Consider the following 23144-nt stretch of genomic DNA (forward strand, 5'->3'; position numbering starts at 1 on the left):
CCCATCCAGCCAGTCCAGATGTCATTACAGCAGAAGTTCCACGACTAGCAGAGTAGGCCGTGGCTCACAAGATAAACCATGGACTCCCCGGACTCCATGGGGTCGTTACTCTATCACCAAACCAAACGGCCACCACATTGCCCCAGGTCCAGATGAAGCTAGCCACTCTCCTCTGAGCCAGTCCGTTCAGCCTAGATATTAAAAGATTAATATAGGCCTTGATGTCAAAAGACGATATGGGCCAAAAGCGCCATACCGAGCTACTCTGGCTCTTCAGGACTTAGTCTTAGTCTCAGTCTTAGTGAGGGCCACCGCTACCACCATCTCGGGCCAAACTGTAGAGGGTCTAAAAGAGGGCCAGCCTCGCCTCCGACTCCCTCCTCAACGGGCTGGACCCTCCAGATGACTCATCCGACCCTCTACTTCTCCCACGTCCGATCCTCTCCTCTCTGGCGTCGATGGAAAAGCCCTCCGGCGCTGATGAAAAAAACCCTCAGCCCCTGGAGTGGGGGGGGGAGTCCGCGACCGCTGCGGCCACCACCCCAAACAGAAGGCCAAGGGAGACGCCGAGGGAACACCATGGGAAAGTATCCGGCCATTCCCTGTCCGGCGTCGCTGGAAAAGCCCTCAGCTCCTGGGGGGGCCTCTGCCGCCGCCACCGCCAGACCCAAAAACCATGCCGCGGCTGCCACCATCGCGGCCGCCACCCCAGCAAGAAGCCGAGGGCAGCACCGAAGGAAACATTGTGGGGAAAGCGTCTGACCATCCACTCTCTGGCGTCGTTGGAAGAACCTTCAGCCCCTGGGGGAGGCCTCCGCTGCTGCCGCCGCCGCCAGGCCCAAAGGCCATGCCGCGGCTGCCGCGGCCGCAACCGCCGCCCATCAGGAGGCCGAGGAAAACGCCGAGCCTACCACACGTCCTGGACCCTCAAATCCGACCAGCCTCATCTTAAACGCTGCTTGAGATGTTCCCCCGGCAGGGTCTGGGACCAGAAGGTTGGAAAACACCACCTCCCGGTCCCAGGCCCTAGGAAAGGCCGCCAACCGCTCCGACGAAGACTTTCACCGCGCCATCTTGGCGCATGCTCACTTCTCCAATTTAGTAATGGTTGCAGAAAAGCTTTAATGGAAATTGCAGATTTGGTTTGGAAAATTGATTCAGTTTGATTATTTAAACCCATTTAGAAAATCAATATGAATTGCCAAATTGGATCAACTTAAATCTGGATTTCAAAAAAAAAGCAAGCCCGTTTCTACATATGGCTAGTAAAAAAGTTCAAAAATACCGTATCTCTTTGATCCAACATTTTGGTTTGAATTTGTTTTCAGAATATCAAGTCTATTTGTGGAATTTATCAAACTGCTTTCACATTAAATTTCTAAACTGAAGCATTGTAAATTCTTAAAATTTGAAAGCATTCTCAGCTTCAGTGATGCAGAATAAATAAATATGTTTTAATATGACAGTTTACATAAATGACAACCAATAAAATACTGACCTACCAACAATGATGAAAGCTACTTGTCCTGTAATTTCACAGTAACATGATACAACTGATTTAATGTTGGGATTGTAATTCAAGCAACTAAGAAGACAAACAGAATGATCAGCTATGCCCTCACATATGAGTTCCAGAAAAATCACAGTGAAGGTGACATCAGGTAGTCCGGAGAAAAGGTCAGGAGGGCTAATACCAGTTGCAGCCAAAAGTCTCAAAGAGGCTTTTCCAAAAGGCAACTGGACTTCCTTGGGTTTTGTTTTTTGTTTTTTGAAAAAGTTTCATTTCTTATCCTTCGCTTCTAAGATTCTTGGATAAGAATGCCAGTCAAATGCCTGACATTTTTTTTCCATATTCCTTTTTTTTTAATTGATACAGTGTAATTACTTGCTTAGCTCATAATAGTAATACCTTACTAAGGCCTTAGATTAGCTTTGCAAATTGGGTGCATCAAGGTTTAATCAACATGTCATGGTTAAATAAATCATCATTTATTCACTGCCAATTCACTGTATTTACACCAATGAAAGAATAGTTGCAGAAAGTTACAAGGGATTCTAGCCACCACAGCAAAACTATCATTGCTCGTATTGCATCAACGCTAAGAAAACGTCGATGTTATTGTTCTGAATACAGACAGAATTCCATCTATATTAGGATATATGCATTAAAAAACAAGGCTATAGGCTGCTTTTTACATAAATTACGGTATTTTTTGGAGTATAAGACGCACTTTTCTCCCCCTAAAAGAGGGTGAAAATTTGGGTGCATCTTATACACCAAATGTAGCCCTGCCCAACCCCACCCTTTAGCCTCTGCCTCCCAGCAATTTGCCTCCTTGCAGCCAACAGCCAGTTTCAATTTCAGCACAGCCTGATTAGCACAAGCAGCTGATTGTTGGCTGGATCGGCCTCCTGACCATCAGCTGTTTCAGGCTCCAGGGATTACCATTGCCTCCATGTGCCCCATTTTCGGCCTCCACTGTTCGCTGCGAGGAGGCAAACTGCTGGGAGGCAGAGGCAGGTTTTTTTTTCTTGTGCTAATCAGGCTGTGATGAAAATGAAAACGAAGCAGGCTGTTTGCTGCAAGGAGGCAAATTGCTGGGAGGCAGATGCAGATGCAGATTTTTTTTCTTGTTTCCCCTTCCCCCCCACCCCAAAAAAAGGTAGGTGCGTCTTATAGTCCAGAGCATCTTATATTCCAAAAAAATACAGTAAAGATGACGTTGTCTCCTTTCATAGGAGAAAGAGAGGGAGGGAAGAAAATCACAGTTGTGACACTGAAATTAAGAGTAACTGAAGCATGGTAGGAAGAAAAGAGTAGAACCACAGGTAGTCCTCACCTTACAACCAGTTGTTTACTGTTTAAAGTTACAACAGACCCACCAAAGGTATTGATGACCCAGTTCTGATGTTATAATGGTTCCCCTTCTCCTTGTGGTCTCTTGAATCACATTTCTGGTGCTCGGCAACTGGCCCACCATTTGCAGCATACTACGGTCACATTACTACAATTTTCATTTTTGCCAAAATCGGCATTTATTTCCAGTTTGAATTGAAGAAACGATCAAGTATAAAATAAAAATCTAGATACAGAACAAGATTAAGGAACAGGACTACCTCTGAACACACAATGCTGATTCAGAATTTTTTTTCAACATCAAAGCTAGATCAACTCACTTTGCACAAAAATATATGTCGTTTTATCCCCAAGCTTTCTTCATTAATGTATTGAAGGAGGGGAGAGATATGTTGCTGGTATATCAAATTAAAAATATTGGTAGATCTCAGATCTAAGAAAATTACCAAAGATATAACAATGATATTAATCTGCCGTCTGCCCATATATTCTGTAAATGGCAGTAGCTTATAATTGAATCAAAACTCAATCAAACTGTAAAATTCGCTTGGCTATATAGCTTTGATAACACACACTTCTCATTCGATATGCTTGTTCCCGCATACCACATGAAAGAACACAATTGACCTATTTGTGGCCCAATCATAGCTTGGGATCTTCTTTGCACCAAGCTGAGTTCATAAACTGGTTACATAGTCAACTTGCTACATGTTCTCATTACAATCTGTAGTCAGTATCACTCTCTCTTGGTTTGGGCCTTAATTTTTAATTTTCAAAAAAGTAGCAACAAATCACATTGTTGATGCACCCAACTCACAAGAGTATCTGCAGGGATATTTAATAGTCAGTTCACTCACCTCTGCACTTTCAGAGCAAATGTTGAGTGGCAACATTTATAGCAACTATAAATAGTTTTATATTTATATTTATAGCAACTGAAACAAATGTAATTCACTGCATTTGTGTATATGAAAACAATATGCCTCTTTCGCTAGTGAAATGTTTTCCATCAGCTGAACTGGAAGTTCTTTTCCGTTCTTCCCCTTATAAACCCATTACACCACAACCTGTTTCCATTCCCCTACAAAAATGACTTATAACAGGGGTGTCCAAACTTGGTCCCTTTAAGACTTTTGGACTTCAACTCCCAGAGTCCCTCAGCCAGCAAAGCTGGCTGAGGAACTCTGGGAGTTGAAGTCCAAAAGTCTTAAAGGGACCAAGTTTGGACACCCCTGACTTATAAGAAGGAAGGGTAACTACTTTTTCTGCCTCCAAAAGCTCCAGCAACTAAACAGACAAGTCGGTCTATTTTGTATTTTTCTTTGATTTTCCCTTGCATTTCCATACCATTATGTCTTTTTACAGGTAATTCTCGACTTAAAACTGCAGTGAGCCCAAGACTTCTGCTGTTAAGTGAGTTTTGCCTCATCTTATCACCTTTCTTGCCGCAGTTAAATGAATCAAAGCAGTTGTTAAGTTAGTAACATGGTTGTTAAATGAATCTGGCTTCCCACATTGACAGGTCACAAAAGCTGATCACATGACCCCAGGACACTGCAACCATCATAAATACGTGCCAGTTGCCAAGCATCTGAATTTTGAACCGATGACCATGGGGATGCTGCAAGAGTTGTTAAGTGTGAAAAATGGTCATAAGTCACTTTTTTCAGTCCTGTTGTAATTTTGAACGGCCACTAAATGAACTGTTACAAGTCAAGGATTACCTGTAAAAGGTAGGACAAAACAGTGTTTTTTTTTGTTTTGTTTTGCAGCTGGCTGTAGCACAGGGGTGTCCAAACTTGGTCCCTTTAAGACTTTTGGACTTCAACTCCCAGAGTTCCTCAGCCAGCTTTGCTGGCTGAGGGACTCTGGGAGTTGAAGTCCAAAAGTCTTAAAGGGACCAAGTTTGGACACCCCTGCTGTAGCAGTTCTGAAAATGGCTGCGTTCAATAGAGCATTGTAAAGAAAGGCTTAGTAGATCAGCTCTGATGTCAAGATAGACTGATTACCAAACATATGTATTGGGCCATATTTTTCACTTTCACTAGTAAGAGTATCAATTTTAGCAATTAGTATGATTGCAATAATAGAATTATCAACACTTAGTTTGTGGAGAAACTAAACCTACACTTACATCTAATCAAAAAATACCCTTAAGATAAAATTGAGGAGAAAAATGCTACCAATCAGACCTGAATAAATAGAAAACAGACTCATACAGGAAAGTTTACCTAATGCTTGATGCAATTAAGTTGCATGGTGGCTAGATTGGAAATAGTTTTTAGCATGTTGTCTGAAGCGTGTTGATTCAAAAATCTTCCTTGCCCGTTTGATAAAATACTGACACAAGGAACAATAATTCTACAGATTAAGTTGACTTCATTTACTGAATGAGGGAAAAGAGACACTGTTGTTTTCCCTGTTGTGATGCAATCCTTTAAAAGAATGAGCCACTACAGGTGGGAGATTTATATTAAGATATGCTTTTGTGTGCATCACAGGATTTTCTCTTTCAGTCTTTTGTTTGGGCATAACTACAGTGTTTCCCAGAATATAAGACCCTGTCTTATATTTTGTTTGAACCCTAAAATAAGTGCTTGGCTTTATTGCCGTGTGCTCAAAAGCCTGATTGGTCTTATTATCAGGGGATGTCTTATTTGGGGGGAAACAGTATGTACAAAAACTGCCTTTTCTCTGCTGCCTTTTCCCTAAAGCAGATAGATGCACATGTGGAGGTACAGACATGTGTCCTTTTATTGCATAGCTGGTGGTTGATTCCTTCTTGGTTGTTTAGGAAGATCAAGTAGGCACCATTAGGGAGACTTCTATCTTATCACATCTCTCCCCAAAAAGAGTGATAGGAGAGTACAATTTGTCTAAAGTATGTACTTATAGTTGTATAGGTTTAGGAGGAAATTTTTAAAAATACCAGGGCATTTATGTTAAGGCAGAATCAAACAAACTCTATTAGAGTAGCATATTGTATACATGGAATCTATAATTTACATAGAAACCTGGTTATATTTCTAAAATGGACTCTGACATTCTGGAGTTAAAGAAACTTGTTTTTCTTTAAACAAATCTAAGACTTCTCAAAGCCTAGGGAATTTTGGGCCGAGATTTAACTAAAGTAGATGCACACCCCTAATATATATGCATATTTCCTTTACGGTTTGTTTCACTGTATATTCAAATGGAGCAAAACTAAGACTCCACAGATGAAGAAACTGATAAGAGTATTCAAAGACATTTTCAAGAGGATGTTAACCTCACAATCCTATGCTTTGTTTTTCTCTGTTCAGTCATGTCTAATTTTCGGAAATGGCCTGGATAAGATCCTTGCCGTTTTCTTGGTAAAGTCTTTCAGAAGGGGTTTGCCCACTTGCCTTCTTCCTAGGGCTGAGAGAAAGTGACTGGCACAAGGTCACCCAGCTGGCTTCGTGCCTAAGGGAGGATTAAAACTCACAGTCTGTTTCAATCTTGGTGCCTTAACTACTATACCAAACCGGCTCTCTTATCTACTCTGAAGTACCCCTAGACATAATTAGCTAGGCTCACACATTGCACTAAACCTTGTTTGGTTTTGGCTGATCTCAAAAGGCTAGACAGGGTAAACCTACTTAGCGTATGGGTGGGAGATCAAATGAATACCATAGCTGGAGCTTCGCTTGAAAATTTGGAGAATCATCTTGGAAGAAAGCAGTAACAACCGATGCCCATTTTGTAGCCAAATCAGTGCATCTGGCCATGTGGCCGCGAAGATGCATACCTGACCCAAACGACACTGTACATTTTCTGACTTAGACTTTGAATAACTTTATTATCACTTTGAACGTACACCAATCGGCATACATTAAAACGAAATTTTGTTGCATACAGCTCTCAAAGGGTCACCACCTCCAATATACACCACATAAACATGGCAAAATAAATAGAAAATATGAACTTATGACATGAACCCATCGTTATATTAAAACCATGGTTCATGCCTCCCATTCATCTTTGATTTATTCAGCACACTATGGTTAAGTAAAACATGGTGTTACCTAATGTGTGGACCCAGAATATAACTTATTTCAAAAAAGCGAACAAAGCCAAGTGTTTGGGTCATTCAATCAACTGTCTTACACTTTTAAATAGGGCACCTCTTCTCGCATAAGAGCCACCCTGATTTTAGTAATCCTTCCAATTGGAATCGGCATTTCATGATTGCAGCATTCAGACTGTTCTCTCAGCCAGCAGGAAGTATTGAGGTGAAGAGTCAGATCGTAGATCAGTTGTAGTCCCTCCCAAGAAGTCCCTGACAAACACTCTACTTCCATTGCCTCTTAGCATTTGGGGTTCAAATTTACATTTTCATTAATAAAGGAGAATATTTGTAGCTCAGGGTTGAAATGAGGGGTGCTTGGTACTCTCTGAGCTTGGTTGTTTTCTTGCTGGTACCACTGACGACGTTACCCAGTTTGGGTAATGAAATGTCTGCAAGAAAACAACCAAGCTCAGAGAGCACTAAGGACCCCATCCTAGCTGTATGCCTATGTGACTGAACATGAGAGAAAATCTCTTTTGTGTTTGTTCCTTCTGTCAACAATTTCTGGTTATGTGACTTGTGATTTAAATATCAGACAAATACATTTCGTAGACCAGTGTCTCTTAACTTTGGCAATGTTTAAGATATATGAACCTCAACCACCACCCCAGTTGCAAGGTTGAGAAATAGTGACATAAACTATTTACTGGCTTATTTTGGACTGGAAGCCTAGTATTCCCTGTGGGATCTCATAAGTCTTCTGTACACTCCCAATTATAATTTGTACACAAAAAATGTAAGTTTTTTTCCCTGGAGGACATGAGAAAGAAAAGTGATGGTGATGTTTTCTGTTTAATATTTGCATCACTTTGTTCACCATAAAGGAACATGCACACCTTGTGCAAAACTGAAAAACAGCACATCTAGGCTTGGAATGAGGTTCTCTTACCTCATTCACTAAATAATGTGAAACTATTATGCATATAGTAGAGGTAGTCCTCAATGATAATTGAGCCTGGCAATTATGGTCCTAAGTCATGATAATCATAAAGTGAGTCGCCATGCAATTGGATCCGGTTTTATGATCTCATTTGTGACAGTTGTTAAGTGAATCCATTGTTCACTATAGGCCGTTCTTTGCCAGAAACCAGAAGTAAATGCAGCTTTCCAGCCAAACTGTTGTAAATCATGGTCACATCACCATGGGCCATTACAAACAGACAGTTGCAGGCCAGTTGCCAAGCACCCCAAATGCAGTCAGAAGCTTAACACTTTAATTGAGGCCCTGATGTTGGAAATTCAAAACCACTTTGTAAGTAGCTTTGGGGGGGAAGACGATCCATCATAACTTTGAATGGTTGCTAAGTAACCGATTGTAAGTCAAGTCTCACTTGTACTACCATGTCTGAGTATTCATCATTTGGAGCATTTTTAAATTAAGAGTCAAACTTATTAAAAATATTTGCACGCTTTCAGAAAAAATGCTATAATACTCAACCTATGCACATTGGAAGCATGTCCCATTGAATTCAGTGATACGGAAGTCACACTAATCTAAATGCACAGTCACATTTTACATATTTTATGAATTGTGAATTATTACATGAATTTTATGAGGATACATCTTTCCATAAAAATAATCTAAGTCTGTATCCAGAAATTTGGCCATCAGTTGACCTTCATAAATGACATCTTAACATATGCCTAATAAGCTACACATGTATGTAGGTTAACTTACAGTATATCTGAAAAGATCTGACAAATATCTGGCTAATTGTTTGATTTGATGGGCAACAAATTTGGAATTTTGGAATGTAACTACTATGAACTCAGAAAAGAACCTGTCTAAAGCAAGCATGAGTTGATGCATATTTATGTTGAAATACCAACATTTCCAGAAATAAACTGGGGAGGATGTGTTGCCTAAAAACTCTAAATAATTGTTGTTATTCATACCTCATGATAAAACATTTAATCATAGTTTACTGAATAAATTACAATCAAATAATTTACACGAGAGGGCACACCACCAGTGAATTAAATGTCAGTTTTAGACTCTGTTGCCCAACTTTGTCTACCCCGTTTCCCCGAAAATAAGACATCCCCTGATAATAGGCCTAATCGTGAAAATAAGGCCAAGCACTTATTTCCGGGTTCAAAAAAATATAAGCCAGGGTCTTATTTTCGGGGAAATACAGTAACTTCAGAAGTAACTAGTCCTGCTTAGTACTTAGATATGCAATCACTAAAAAAAAATCCATGGTTGTAAACTGGGCTGGGAACATGGGGGCCCTCACATAATTCTAGAAAAAAGATAATGGCAAACTGTTCTATAATATTTCCAAGACATCCATGAAATTACCAAGTCAAAACAGTCTGAAAGGAGACTTTTTAAAAAAAGGAAGGCAACAGATCAAATCTGCTTAAAAAAAGAGAAACTGTAGAAGAGGCTAGACTAGTTTTGTATATCTACCATCTCTTATTTGCGTAAGTGCTTATCCAGTTCCCAACCCATCCTTTAGTGACTCCTACTATGATGCTTCAGAGCTGGAGGATTCTGCCTGTCTTCTTCTAAACCCATTCCTTGGGAAGGGAGTGGCATCTCCAAGGATTTCCGAGACCATAAAATATTTTAGAAGAATCAGATGTGATTAAGTAGTGTTATATTTCAGAGTGAAGAGGTAATCCATGTTACTTCTGAGGACCTAAGGAGTTAAATCAGAATCTTGTGAAGATTAGGACATCTATCTGTATTTTAGGCACTTGTCCATTGTGATTGTTAGGAAATAATTAGTTGAGTAGTCCAGGGAATCTCTGCACAGGAAGTTGTTCTTATTTTTTATTATATTTTTGTCTTTTTAGTCTTTTTTAGGACACAGGAAATATTTCCCATAGGAAATAGGAGCTGATCTGAAAATTATTAAACTGCAATGCAAATTTCACAGCACAAAAGGTTTGTTTAAGTGATAACATAATTAAATCAAAAATTAAAAGAAAACCTCCAAGCTTAACAGTAAAGAGGAACCAATTTATAGAACCAGAATTAATAGATTACAATTTCAATTTCAGGATCACTAATTTGTTAAGCTTTTCAAATCAGAATATTTGATTTTTATAGGATGTTCTGTTTACTTAGAAACTGCAAGAAGATTAACACAGGATGGATATCTTTTTATTTACAAAGTTGAACATCAGTATCAGTAGACTGTATCATCTGTACACCAAACTCTTTCCATAGGAATATGTACAGGATAAAATAATGGATAAAAGCAGCATAATTTGAAGTACTGCTTTTATAGTATCTACCACAGCAAAACATGAAAAAATGGCAGCTGGATCTGATATAGAAAATAAATGACTTGATTCTTAAAGATAGTTGTCCAGAACTAGGGTTCCTTAGTTCATCTTAAAACAAGTCAAAATATTTCTCTCAAGGTTCAGAATTGCAGCTAAACTTTACTCAAGTAATCCACAAGTATTTGCTATCCAAGTATAACAGCAGACCAGCATGTTATATAGCAGGGATGCTCCATAATATTCATATGCAAATACTAGATGAACAAATGATGAAATGTATTTGTAAGTGGCAAGACAAATATATCCAGATGGGACCAGCCTTTGCTTAGAATATCTTATTTTTATTAATATCTTTTGTAAATCAGGCCTTATTACTTTGTTTTCCAGGTTGTCTGACTGTCAGATTTCGAAAAAGCAGACACATCTAAACCTTCACCTTTGTTGCACTGCTCATATAAAGTCTGAAATTTAAAAAGACAAGACAAATTAAATAATCTTTCCTCTTTACTTTCAAATGCCCTTACTTTCTTCCCCCCACCCTTATGGAACAGTGAGCTTAATCCTTTTTTGTCGTCATCTCTAACTAAAACAAATCCTTAATAAATATTTACTCTTCTTCCCACCCCAAGTTTTTATTTTTGCTTCTGTTTTTATTCCATTCTCTCAGCCACTTAGGAGATGATTTTTTGCTATTTTTTTCTAAAACTTCTTTAGTAGTGGTATGTAAGTGCCAGTTCATTATATACACAAGCACAGTGAAAGCATAAAAAGGGAGTTCCAATGTTACACACATCCTGCAAATAACAGAATTTGTAACAGAATTTGATGCAGCCCTTATTTTTCTCCTCTTATTTTCTACTTAGCATACCGGTACTTTTTTATTCTTCTGGAGGAGAAAAAGAAATAACTATCAAAGAAACCTGGTTGATGTTACAAATGCAGTAAAACAGAGCAAAATAATTTTCTTAGCAGGATCAAAAGCAGCTAGTGAGAAAGTTATATTTCTGAGGCTTGACTGAAGTAATTGTGCATTTATAAAAAAATAAGGGTTTGGCAGTAACTGCTAATTTACAGTTGAATCTCATTAGTTTACATTGCCTTGGAAAGACACATTTTCCTTACTCTTCCCAACATAGATTGCAAATAATCTTCTGGAATTTATTTTGGCCAAACTCAGGAGTGGCAGATTTAATAATTAATAATTTAGAGTATAGTCATACTTTCTGATAAGACTTCTCTACTATATTAGTAAAAACATCAATTTTAATTAAAAATTTATTTAAATTTTTAAATAGCAGGATTACATTTGTTTAAATTTTTCAACAAAGGATTAATGTATTTTTCTGCAATTGTTTTCAAAAGGAATTGGAAATCGTGTCCATAAATATGAGACATTAGAAAGCCCCACAGTATAAATTGTTTATTTTGGTCAAACTAATTAGAAGCACATTGTCGAATTGAATTTTATTTTAATTTCTGTATCTAAACTCAAATTGGCATGATAAAATTTTTCTTTAAAAAGAATCAGGGAAATCAATGAGAAATCAAATTGCTATTTCCACATTTCTAAACTTGTTCATTTAAAATAGCTTACTTGATATTTCAAAGCACACTTAATGAATGAACTGAAATTAAAGACATTCAGAAATATAACTATACTCATAATACTGATCCCCTCAAGATTAGAACACAGAGTATAAATTGTAAATACTCCCACCCCCACTGACAATTTATTGGAAGAAAATTAAGTTTCCCCAATTATCCACAGCTCATTTTATCTTTTCTTGCTGTGCTGGGTGGAAAAGAGGACCCTTTTAGAGTCTTCTATGCAAATACAAAGGGACGTAGTGGCTTAGTGGATAAGACGCTGAGCTTGTCGATCAAAAGGTCAACAATTCTGCAATTTGAATCCCTAGTGCCACGTAACGGGGTGAGCTCCCATTACTTGTCCCAGCTTCTGCCAACCTAGCAGTTCGAAAGCACATAAAAAATGCAAGTAGAAAAATAGGGACCACAGCGTTCCGTGCGCCTTTGGCGTTGAGTCATGCCGGCCACATGACCATGGAGACGTCTGCAGACAGCGCTGGCTCTTCGGCTTTGAAACGGAGATGAGCACCACCCCCTAGAGCCGGAAACGACTAGCACGTATGTGCGAGGGGAACCTTTACCTTTATGCAAATACAGGCCTTGGCCAGGGCAAAAAGAGTCCCTGGTTGGGGCATGAGAGAAGCCCTGGCAGCACCAGCATGAAAAGTGGCACAAAAGCTCTCCCAGCACAGTAGTGGCACACAGCGCGGCAGTGGGCAGTAGACCTGGCTGGGAGGTGGGAGCCACTGGCCAATAGGCAATCGTAAATACAGGTAGGCTCAAGTAAGTCTGAATTTTGTATATGTGACCATGAGAATAATGAAACAGCCAGAAATGTGAGGACTGGTGATAAGTCCCTTTGTTTAGCACTGTCGTAATTTTGAAGAGTTGCTGAATGAACAGATGTTAAGCAAGGACTAGTTGTGTAGAAAAGCATCCCATTTCATCTAACTCAAACTATTGATCATTGTCTACTTTATAAGCGCTTCTATTTCATTAGCAACATACCGTATATACTCGAATATAAGCCGATCCGAGTATAAGCCGAGGTCCCCAATTTTACCCCAAAAACTGGGGTAAACTGGGGACTCGAGTATAAGCCGAGGGTGGGAAATGAGGCACCTACCGGTTGGGGAAACCCTCCCTCCCTCAGCTGAGAAGGCTGGCGGCTCCCCCGCCCCGCCCTCTCACTGCACCGGCAGGGCTTCCGTCCGGTAAAATGTGAAAAAAAGAAGAAAAAAAAAACTCGAGTATAAGCCGTATATACTCGAGTATAAGCCGAGGGGCTTAAAAAAAAAACAAAAAACTCGAGTATAAGCTGTATAGACCCGAGTATAAGCCGAGGGGACGTTTTTCAGCACAAAAAATGTGCTGAAAAACTCGGCTTATACTCGAGTATATACGGTAATTCTTTATCATTTGCTTACTAACTCTTGAAACCATTTCTCATTACACATTCACCACTCTATCAGCCTATGTCTCTCTCCCCCAAAGAAACTCTGAACGAGACATATATAGTTCTAACATGAGTTTATGATTTTCATTTTAATTATACTAGCAGAGATATTACTTATTTACTTACTCTAGCAGCTTTAGAAATAGAGTTAGGAGAATTCAAGCCAATAAGTTGACCAAGAATGCGCTTCATTTCTTCTGATGTTCCTTTTGCATTTTGATGTCCTAGGAGAATTTAAAATTAAACTCTGTTTGAGACATTTGCCCTATGATTTGATTTAAAGCTGTTTGAAAAGTTTGGTGAACTAACTTAAGATAGCATACATAATTTAGTCTGCAAATAGTTTTTTTTTAAATCACTTTTAAACAAAAGAATTTTAATAAAATAAACACAATAGTAATATCTATTAGAAAAGCTGAATTACCTGTTTGAGAATTGGACTGTATATGTACGTAAGGATGAATCAAAAGTTCAGAGATAGATATTCTTTTCTTGGGATTCCTAATTAAACAATGCTGGGGGGGAACACACACATAATATTAGAAAATAATTGAAAATAAAACCAATTATTCTAAAGAATATATACATAAAATCAAGAAACCTATCATGCCTCCATATTCTGGGATATTTAAACATAATTAAAATAAATCATGACTTGGAAAATTATAAAGCAGAACTCAAGAGCATGAAATTATTATAAAAAAGAGATACAAAATATTACCTTTAAGACATCTAGAAGATCCTTTTCTGCAATATCAGGAAACATTATTTCATAATTAGGATCAATTATGGCATGAAGTTTTGTTATATAATTCGTTATGTTCTGAAATGGAGTTTTTCCATATGTCATGCAATATAAAATACAACCCAATGACCATACATCACTTTTTGGGCTAATCTAAAAAGAAGAAAGAAAAACAGGTTCACTCAATCCCACCATTATTTTGGCATTCTTGTCATTCTTAACATAACCCTATCTGAGACAACTGATTATGCAGTAAGGGGAACCATTTATTTTATACAATCATACATTGCGATTCTGCGTACCACCAAAATGGTGTATATTAACAGCTGTACATGTCGTTAATTCACAGTCAAATCAATGAAAGTGAAAGATAATTAACCAAAAGTCAACACTGCTTTCAAGGTAAACAATCTAAGTGGCATTAACAGGCCAAGCTTTTAGGAATATGATAAAGGAATGCTAAAAATTTGCATCCATTAAATCATAAATTAAATACCAAAGTGTCTGCATCTAAGTCTGTGTACTTGTATGATCTAACCTCCTCAACAACAGATTCAGCTGAATCTCAGGGATGACAAAAAATAGGTGAGAGTAGGCCAAGAAAACTGGACCAGGAAAGCGGAACATCCATGCTTGAGGAAGTGGTTCTGAACAACTGTAGCAGCAACGGCACAGCATAATGTGAAATCACATGGAGGTGGCAGTAGTTCTACATCATGCAACTTGCCTATGTATCAGTAGAAATGTATAGTAAAGATAAGGCCAGGGTGAAGAAATCAGCACTATATCACTCCAATTTTAGTTTTGTACTTGAAAGCAACATTACTTGAAGTTGCTGTGGGCTATATTTTGGCATCAAGGATCAAATAGTTCAAACAAAACATTGGAGGGGGAGGAGTCCGTCAACCTTCCTGATCTCAAGAAGCAAAGGCAGCTCACTATAGAAGGCCAGGCATGGAAGAACATAAATATGAGGACAAAAGAAAGCAATGGCCAATGCCACCCATTGCACTAACCAGAGGTCAGTGGATGAAAGGTTGTACTCCCAGATGCAGATTACATAACTTCATCATTTGCATAATATTTCAACACAGATGTCATCATTTTGATGCCGTCAACATGTTGCAGATGCCTATGGGAATAATGCCCCTTACTTTCAAGTCATCTTCTATTAATATTAAATGTCTGCTTGTCTGCAAGATACTTATTTTAGTAAAATTTCTTCAACTTGCTTAATGTCAATCTAATGTAGCAAAGCATGGAGGCATTATGCTTCTCTTTAAGGAATCTACTCAAAAGTTAATGCAACTCTTAAAGCCGCAGCAACCCTTTTTTCTTAGTTCCAGTGGAAGCCTGAAAAATGTGGGCTGCTTTGGTATTTTTATAGGACAGAAGAAAAGTGTTGCAGTTGTGTAAGGTCCAAATCACTTCTAAATCATTCTTTAAAGAGCCACAGTGGTGCAGTGGTTAGAGTGCAGTACTGTAGGCTACTTCTGCTAACTGCCAGCTGCCTGAAATTTGGCAGTTCGAATCTCACCAGGCTCAAGGTTGACTCAGCCTTCCATCCTTCCAAAGTATGTAAAACGAGGACCCAGATTGTTGGGGGCAATATGCTGATTCTGTAAACCGCTTAGAGAGGGCTGTAAAGCACCGTGAAGCGCTATATAAATCTAAATGCTATTGCTATTAAAGCATGCACAGCCCTTACAATTTCGTGCTGCATAAATAAATCCCATGGGTAAAATCAGTCAATCAGCAATTGGCCACATTTAAGATGAACTTTTTCTTCCATTTTGTTTCAGAAGAAAGGAGTGATGATAGGAATAAGGAGTTATTATGTAACTATAGGAAGAATATATTACCTTTGATCTTGACTTGCCATTTTCTGCACTGGAAGACATATCTTTGATCGCCTCTGGTGGCATGTAATTAATGGTGCCAACCTTTTAACATTAAAAATAGGATTATGTACATTTAAATAATAGTTACATTTAATATTTGTATAACTGATTTAAAATATATTAGAGATTTAGTTCCTTTTGGGGTTTTGAGAATACTCATGGATGCTACAAATCAAACTTTTCCCCCCCAAATAGCATGCGATTTCAGCAATTTAATCCCAAAGATTTTACAGGCTTTTGACTGTTTTATTTATTTATTTATTTATTTATTTATTTATTTATTTATTTATTTATTTATTTATTTATTATTTAAATTTGTATACCGCCCTTCTCCCGAAGGACTCAGGGCGGTTCACAGCCAGATAAAATAGACAATAATATTACAATATAAATACTATTAAAATACAATTTAAAAACTTATTCAATTGGCCGAAATTAAAATTTAGAATAAATGATAAAAAATTTATGAACATTTCAACAGAACTCTGGCACCTCATAAGAATTCAGCCATTTTAATTATGGGGATGCTATGTAACTATACCCTGCTCTAATATTTTTTTACATCACGTCAGGAATACCTGATAAAAATGTAATGGATACTAATATTAACCATGCTAAAGGATAAATCAGGTTCTCTGGTTAAGAATTCTAGTAAAATAAGAATTCTAATTTATTCTAGAATCAGTAATAACTACACTAATTTAGCTACTGTCATAACAAGAGAAACTTGTTTTACTGAGAAACCAGTGTAGTCATACAACCCATTCACAATTGCTTAACCTTACTTTAAAAGTGGAACAGTTCTACAAGTAACAGCACAATGTATTAACTTTTTAACCATATTGCAATGATGGGGCAGCAGATACTCCACTTTTAAACCTAAAGGTGGCCATTTAAATATTAGGCTTGTTGGATTCTAGCTTCTCATCAGCTTTACTCAGAATAGCTTTAATCATGGAATAATGAGAGCAAAAGCCACATTAGAGACCAGACTATTGTCTTAACATGTTTTTTAAAACCTTAGATAGATGTTTAATACACTTCATAGTCCCATACATTTACATGTAGAAGACTCTCCTTAAAGTTTTCAGCAACAAAGTGAAATAACTGGAACCGTAATAGGTAGGACAATTCACTTTCATTATGAATCCTTCAACCTAAATCTTTGGAAAAATAAGATTTGACTCTGTCCAAGCATACCAAGAAAGAAGTAAATGAAACACACAAATGCAATATGTGTGTTGCTGAATGTTTCCTGATTACAACATGTTCTTATCATGCTCCATTATCAAACAACAACAACAGACAATTATTTAAGATAATTGCTTCTTTTATGTTTAGTAATTCACAATTGTCTCACCTGGGAATCTTTAACAATGCTAGTCACATCTGGCTGCATCTGATTTGCAATGCCAAAATCTATTAGTTTCAGCATTCCATCTACTAATAGAAAATTTGCTGGTTTCAGATCACTATGAACAATACCTGCAAATTAAAATTTGTTCAATTAATTCAAAGTGTGTCAAGAATGATTATTATTTACCCAGATACTAAAACACAAGGTAGAAAAAAAATGTAAATCCTATGTAAAGTATCTAGGCAATCAGGAATGGAAGGTTTTTGTGCCCCTGATATCACTGGATCTTTTCTGCTATGTGTTATTGTAGAACAACTGGTTTAGAAAACTCTCTGGAGACACATGTGCAATTTTGAATTATATTTTTTTATCCTACACATCAGAACATTGTCTTCTCTATTGATTGTCTCTGAAAATATCTAGAATCCTCAAGTAGTACAGAATATTTCTATTACAATGTGTAATTCCAATTGCAGTTTGAAATCCTGCCTTTTATTTTTAGAATTGTAAATACTTTGTAAATTGGGATCTAGCTACTTGGAAGACTGCATCTATTTCAACCTGTCCATCATTTAAGATTCATTGCTACTTTTCCATGCTGATGTCTTTAGGGGCTGATGATAGCAATTCATAAGAAAGCAATTCTGATGGCATCATCTTGAAGTGCAATTTGCTGCCTCAAGAGCCTATAATCAGCTTCCTGCCTCCTTTGGTTTCTGTAAGAATCGGATTGGTTTTAAAGGGGGCTAAAAGGGGGCTTTTTTTTTTTTTTAGTACTTGGTTAGTGTAAAGTCTGTATAGTTTTTTCCACCCGAATCTTATTTATCCAACAGTTCTAATTAAACACCTCTTTACATTATTATGAATATATAAATATTTTGCCTGATTCCAAGGCATTGTTTTAAATGTACTGTTGTTATGATGGTTGTTTTAATGTTAATATTTGCTAAGTAGGTTGCTGTTAAGTTCTAAAATAATTTTATGGGATTGATTTGTAACTATTGGGGGAAATGTTGTTTGGTTTGGTTTTGTACCAGCCTTTGGTACAATTATATTAATTAATTAATTTATTTATTTATTATATTATATTATTAATATAATATATATAATTAATAAAAATATATAATTAATATATTAATATATTAATAAAAATATATAATTAATTAATTATATTAATTGTATTAATTATTGTATAATTAATACAATTAATTATATTAATAATGAAGTTAATAATAATAATAATGTATTTTCCTGTTATTTAACAATCATTATCATTAGTTTTGTTTTTTTCTTTTTACTTGCTGTACATGTGTTTAAGTTATTTTAAATAGAATGTCTCTATGCTAATTTGTAAGCTACACTGCTTTTTTATGGGAAGATGTGTATGAACCTCTTAAATACAGGTAGTCCCCGACCTACAATAGTTCGTTTAGTGACCAAAGTTACAATGGCACTGAAAAAAGTGACTTATGATCATTTTCACACTTATGACCCGTGCAGCATCCCCATGGTCCCATGCTTTACATTCAGATGCTTGGCAACTGGTTCATATTTATGACGGTTGCAGTGTCCCGGAGTCATGTGATCCCCTTTTGCAAACTTCTGACAAACAAAGTCAACAGGGAATCCAGATTCACTTAACAATCGTATTACTAACTTAACAACTGCAATGATTCACTTAACAACTGTGGCAAGAAAAGTCGTAAAATGAGGTAAAACTCAACAAATTTCTCACTTAGCAACATAAATTCTGGACTCAGTTGTGGTCATAAGTCAAAGGCTACCTGTATCGTAATACCTAGTTCAACTGCAGAATACAGCACTAGCTTTATAAGCAATGAGCAGCTGAGGAGCTTGCTGACTAAGAAATATTTTCAAACCTGACACTATTATCTTACTAATTTCAATGAAACCTACAAAGGCATTTGGTATTGTGTACATTATTGTGTCAACAGCAAAACACAGTCTGACAACTCACACATGGCCAGAGGAAAACAATTTTATAGCAAATCTGGCTATTCTCAAAGCAAGCTTCCAAGTCTCCCACCCAAAATAAGGCCACCTACCTTATTCTATAGCTCAATTTGGAAAAGAAGCACATAAATTAAACTTCACAACAGGATTTTTTTAAATATAGCAGCAGTCATTGAATTCTTTTGCAAGGGCTTCTCAGACTTTCTAGAGTAAAATTATTTATTAGAAATGTAATGAAGTAATAACTATATTATTACTTTATTACATTATACAATACTATATAAGTAATTCCTGTCAGGGCTGGTTGAAAAAAGATCCTATCTTTAGTGTATATGCGTATAAATATATCTAACTGAAATGTAGCATTATTTAATATTTAATAATAATATATTTTTACATTTTTTTTTTCATAGCTAGCTCTGGGAAACCCTTTTTTTTAATCAGAGAGAAATATGAATTGCTTTTCAGGCAAAAATTTCACTCCCATACGCTGACAAATTGTTTTCTTTCTCCCTTCATCTTCTCAGATAGGATACTGTAGTTCGCTGAAGTGCCTCAAATCCGCCAAGAAACATCTTTATTCTTAACCATTATTTTTCTTTGTTTGCATAGCTGAATATTAATGACTCTAACAATGAATCACAGCACTTTCTCTTATATCTAGCTGTATCTTAAGACCTAGATGAGCAATCTTTTTCGTGATATGGTAGTAACCAACAATGCCCTTGTAACTAAGGCAAAGTTGAAAGGATCATATCATACATGTGGGGGAAAGTGGGTTTAACAAGAATTTTTCTTTTTATAAACTCTTTAAATGTGCATTTTACAACTACCATACCATGCATCTATTGTCTTGCCATTTTATTTTCTCTGACTTCAGTTGTACTCTTCTAACTATATTCCTTGCAGTTGCTCAGAGAGAAGCTATTCTAAAGAACAGAGTTCAAACAAGCAAACAGTAGTTACCATGTTGGTGAATTGTATGTACAGCTTCCAGCATGTTTTTCCAATAACTTTTCCGTTCCCATGGATTAATTGTCTTTTTCTTTTTAAGCCAGCTATTAAGATCAATATTTCCACATTCCATCACCATATAGACATTCTTCTCACTGATTTCACTAAAATAACACAGTTGCAAAATAAAAGTTAATCTGAGCGTGCATGAGAGGCAGAAAGAGGGATTAAACTGATTTTACAAAAGCGTTTACTTACTAGTCATAAAGTCGGATGATCTTATCACTATGTTGCTGAAGTTTGTTTAAGTAAGCAATCTCATTTTTATAGCTTTCTATGGTCTGTTGATCTGCTTCTTCTAGATTAACATGTTTGATGGCAAAAAGCTGTTTCTTTTCATCAAGTACTTGAAATACCTTTAAAACCCAATTAAAAAACATAACTGAATTCTTTTTAATATATTGTTATATTTACTCTCATCGTTTTATTTTGGATCGATACATAACTTCACTGCACTTTTTCAACATACAGTATAATAAAAAATACTCTATATTTTAAACAAACAAACAAACAGAATCCTCAATCATGTATGAAATAATAAATACAACAGGCTTGGCTGAGATCCATTTCCCATTTAATACACTATATTAATGCCAATGAACCAATGTTTTATTTTCCACTGCTTCACCACTATCCACAGGCTTGTTTTGAGTACTTTTTTAAAGAGCCTTTAAACAGTATATGATTATTCCTGCATTACTTTCAAAGTCTCAAAACTAACTTATTTATGGCATTCAATATATGCATTCTTCCCATTAGGAGAGTCAAGTATTTATCACCGACTCAAGATTATCCACATATCTGCATATTTCTACCTACTGGAGCAATGTATAACCTTTTAGCATTGTTATTGTTGGTTTAAAAACATTTGCTGAAAAAGTATGTCAATTTTTTAATTAAAAATCCTTATGAATGTACTTTTCAACCAGCTTTTTATCAATTTATATATTTAGAGATTTGAACTTTTTGAGCTCTAAGAGAAGAGTAAAATTCTAGATTAATTTTGGCTGATGATAACTGTTTTTGGATTAAAATAATTTTCAATGACTCACACCTAATAAACTCATAATTGGATGTGTTCCATATGATGTGTTCCAAATAAGCTAGCTTTGAAGGATGTCCAGAAGTTCCATCTGGAACAAAACACAGCTGGGTAGGCAATTAAAGGGGGGGGGGGTACATAAATAACATTATGCATGAGTTTGATGGTATAAATCTGTATATAGAAATCTCAATCACTGAAATCACATAAAGTATTAGCCTTGCTTACACAGGATTGCAGTTTTAGGATTACATCCAGTGTTATGGTCATTATGTTATGGTCATATTTGGGACTTTTGTTGATATTCACTACCTGTCCATACTCTGAAGTGGAGTAGAGAAGTCCAAACCATACTTTCTAAAATAGATCTGGCATTTTTTCAAGGAAAAGATATTAGCTGCTAGAACTGTCTATTCTGTGGTTGGAAGTATATAATCAAATGTAAAAGTATTTTTTTATGGTTATACACATGAAACAAGTATCTTTTCAACACAAAATATTTTAGTACCAAGAATAGTTATGATTTGTTTTCAAATAACGGATAAAATAAGTTCCAAGCTGTGAACTGTGGCACCTTGAGGTTCTACAGTGAACTCCCCAAAGTGCTATGGGATATTTTAAATTTTTTGAGAGCCATTTGAAATATCGTATTTTTGCAACACCAAAGGCCTGATGAACTGAGCTTTGGGAACCTCAGACGTAATCTATTGATATTTTATTTTTCACATCCTATCTTAACCACTTTATTTAAAAAAAACACAGGTATATACCACCACTGTAGTTTTGTATGTGTTAACATGCTGAATTAATGAATAAATTGGATTCTGCTGACAAAAAAATTAAATATTGAATAATGGAGTTTTATGCTGATCTGCTCAAAAGTAACTGCTAAGATTTACTTTCCTCTTTTCCAACTGAACCATTAGAATATGGAAATGAGGAAAAAAATACTGATTTATCAAATTTTGGATGATCTGGCAAGTTTGTACATTTGGAGTAATTTTGACTGATCCTAATTCACCCAATTAATGGATTTTGCACTTTAGTATATTCATACCTTTTTTAATGTTAATCTGAGGTTTTAACTGAATTGCATGATGAATGGTATAATGAACAATTTGAGGATGATTGAGAAACTATATAATGAAGAAGGGAGGCGTTGTATGTTTATGATCTTAACACAATAAAAGTTTAAAGTAGATATATGTGTTTTTTTCACAACAAATCATTTCTCACAAATAACAGCTTTCATCAGATCAAACAAATTTATATTACAATAATATCTTACCTTACTAGATCCTCCTCTGCCTATTTGTTTTAACACAGAGTATAATTTTCCTTTAACAAGTATGCATTCATTTGGTGATACAGAAGCTGAAATCTGAATAAAAAAGTTTGTACGTGAAAAGAAATGTATATAAAAAGAATCAAGTGAAACCTCTGGCTTCGTTGCATTTACTGTATTTTAATTTATTTTTACCATTTATATTTTTTTGGTTTTATTTATACCCAGTCACTGAGTTGGATGGCATATAGTATATATCAGGGGTGTCAAATTTGATTTCATTGAGGGTTACATCAGGGTTGTGTTTGACCTTGGGGGGCTGGGGTGGGTGTGGCCAGGATGGACATGGCCAGCATGACATAATTTGTGCCTGTGTGGCCCAAGTGCTCTGCCAGCGAAAACGAGCTGCCGAACTCTGTTTTCAGCTGGGACAACCTCCTGCAACTTTCTGCCAGTGAAAATGGAGCTTGGGAGGGCCATGTACCACCCTTGCAAACTCAGGTTTCAGTGGCAGAAGCATTGCTGGCCGGTCCTTTGCTTTTCCAGGGTGGCCCCATGGGCCAGAACTAAGCACCCTGCGGGCCAGATTTGGCCCCAAG

General features: G+C 36.6%; 1 protein-coding gene and 1 long non-coding RNA gene across 4 annotated transcripts in view; one reads left to right on the plus strand and one right to left on the minus strand.

The window, feature by feature from the left end:
- The first annotated feature begins 4201 nt into the window (after positions 1-4201).
- On the plus strand, positions 4202-11119 carry LOC131194701 (uncharacterized). Its single transcript, XR_009154277.1, has 3 exons — positions 4202-4270; positions 9750-9840; positions 10572-11119. It is a non-coding gene; the product is annotated as an uncharacterized LOC131194701 (long non-coding RNA).
- The window catches only part of TTK (TTK protein kinase), a 41807-nt gene continuing 28706 nt past the window's right edge, over positions 10044-23144 (minus strand). For all 3 annotated transcript variants that reach the window (XM_058175987.1, XM_058175978.1, XM_058175972.1), the window contains 9 exons: positions 22549-22641; positions 20417-20574; positions 20171-20322; positions 17234-17358; positions 15835-15915; positions 13949-14125; positions 13652-13742; positions 13354-13451; positions 10044-10645 (listed from right to left, as the gene is read on the minus strand). In XM_058175987.1, the coding sequence (XP_058031970.1) occupies positions 10556-10645; positions 13354-13451; positions 13652-13742; positions 13949-14125; positions 15835-15915; positions 17234-17358; positions 20171-20322; positions 20417-20574; positions 22549-22641 (1065 nt within the window). In that variant the 3' untranslated portion in view covers positions 10044-10555. The remainder of the gene's footprint in view (positions 10646-13353; positions 13452-13651; positions 13743-13948; positions 14126-15834; positions 15916-17233; positions 17359-20170; positions 20323-20416; positions 20575-22548; positions 22642-23144) is intronic.

Source organism: Ahaetulla prasina, chromosome 1 (genome assembly GCF_028640845.1).
Source record: "Ahaetulla prasina isolate Xishuangbanna chromosome 1, ASM2864084v1, whole genome shotgun sequence".
Taxonomy (NCBI): Eukaryota; Metazoa; Chordata; class Lepidosauria; order Squamata; family Colubridae; genus Ahaetulla; species Ahaetulla prasina.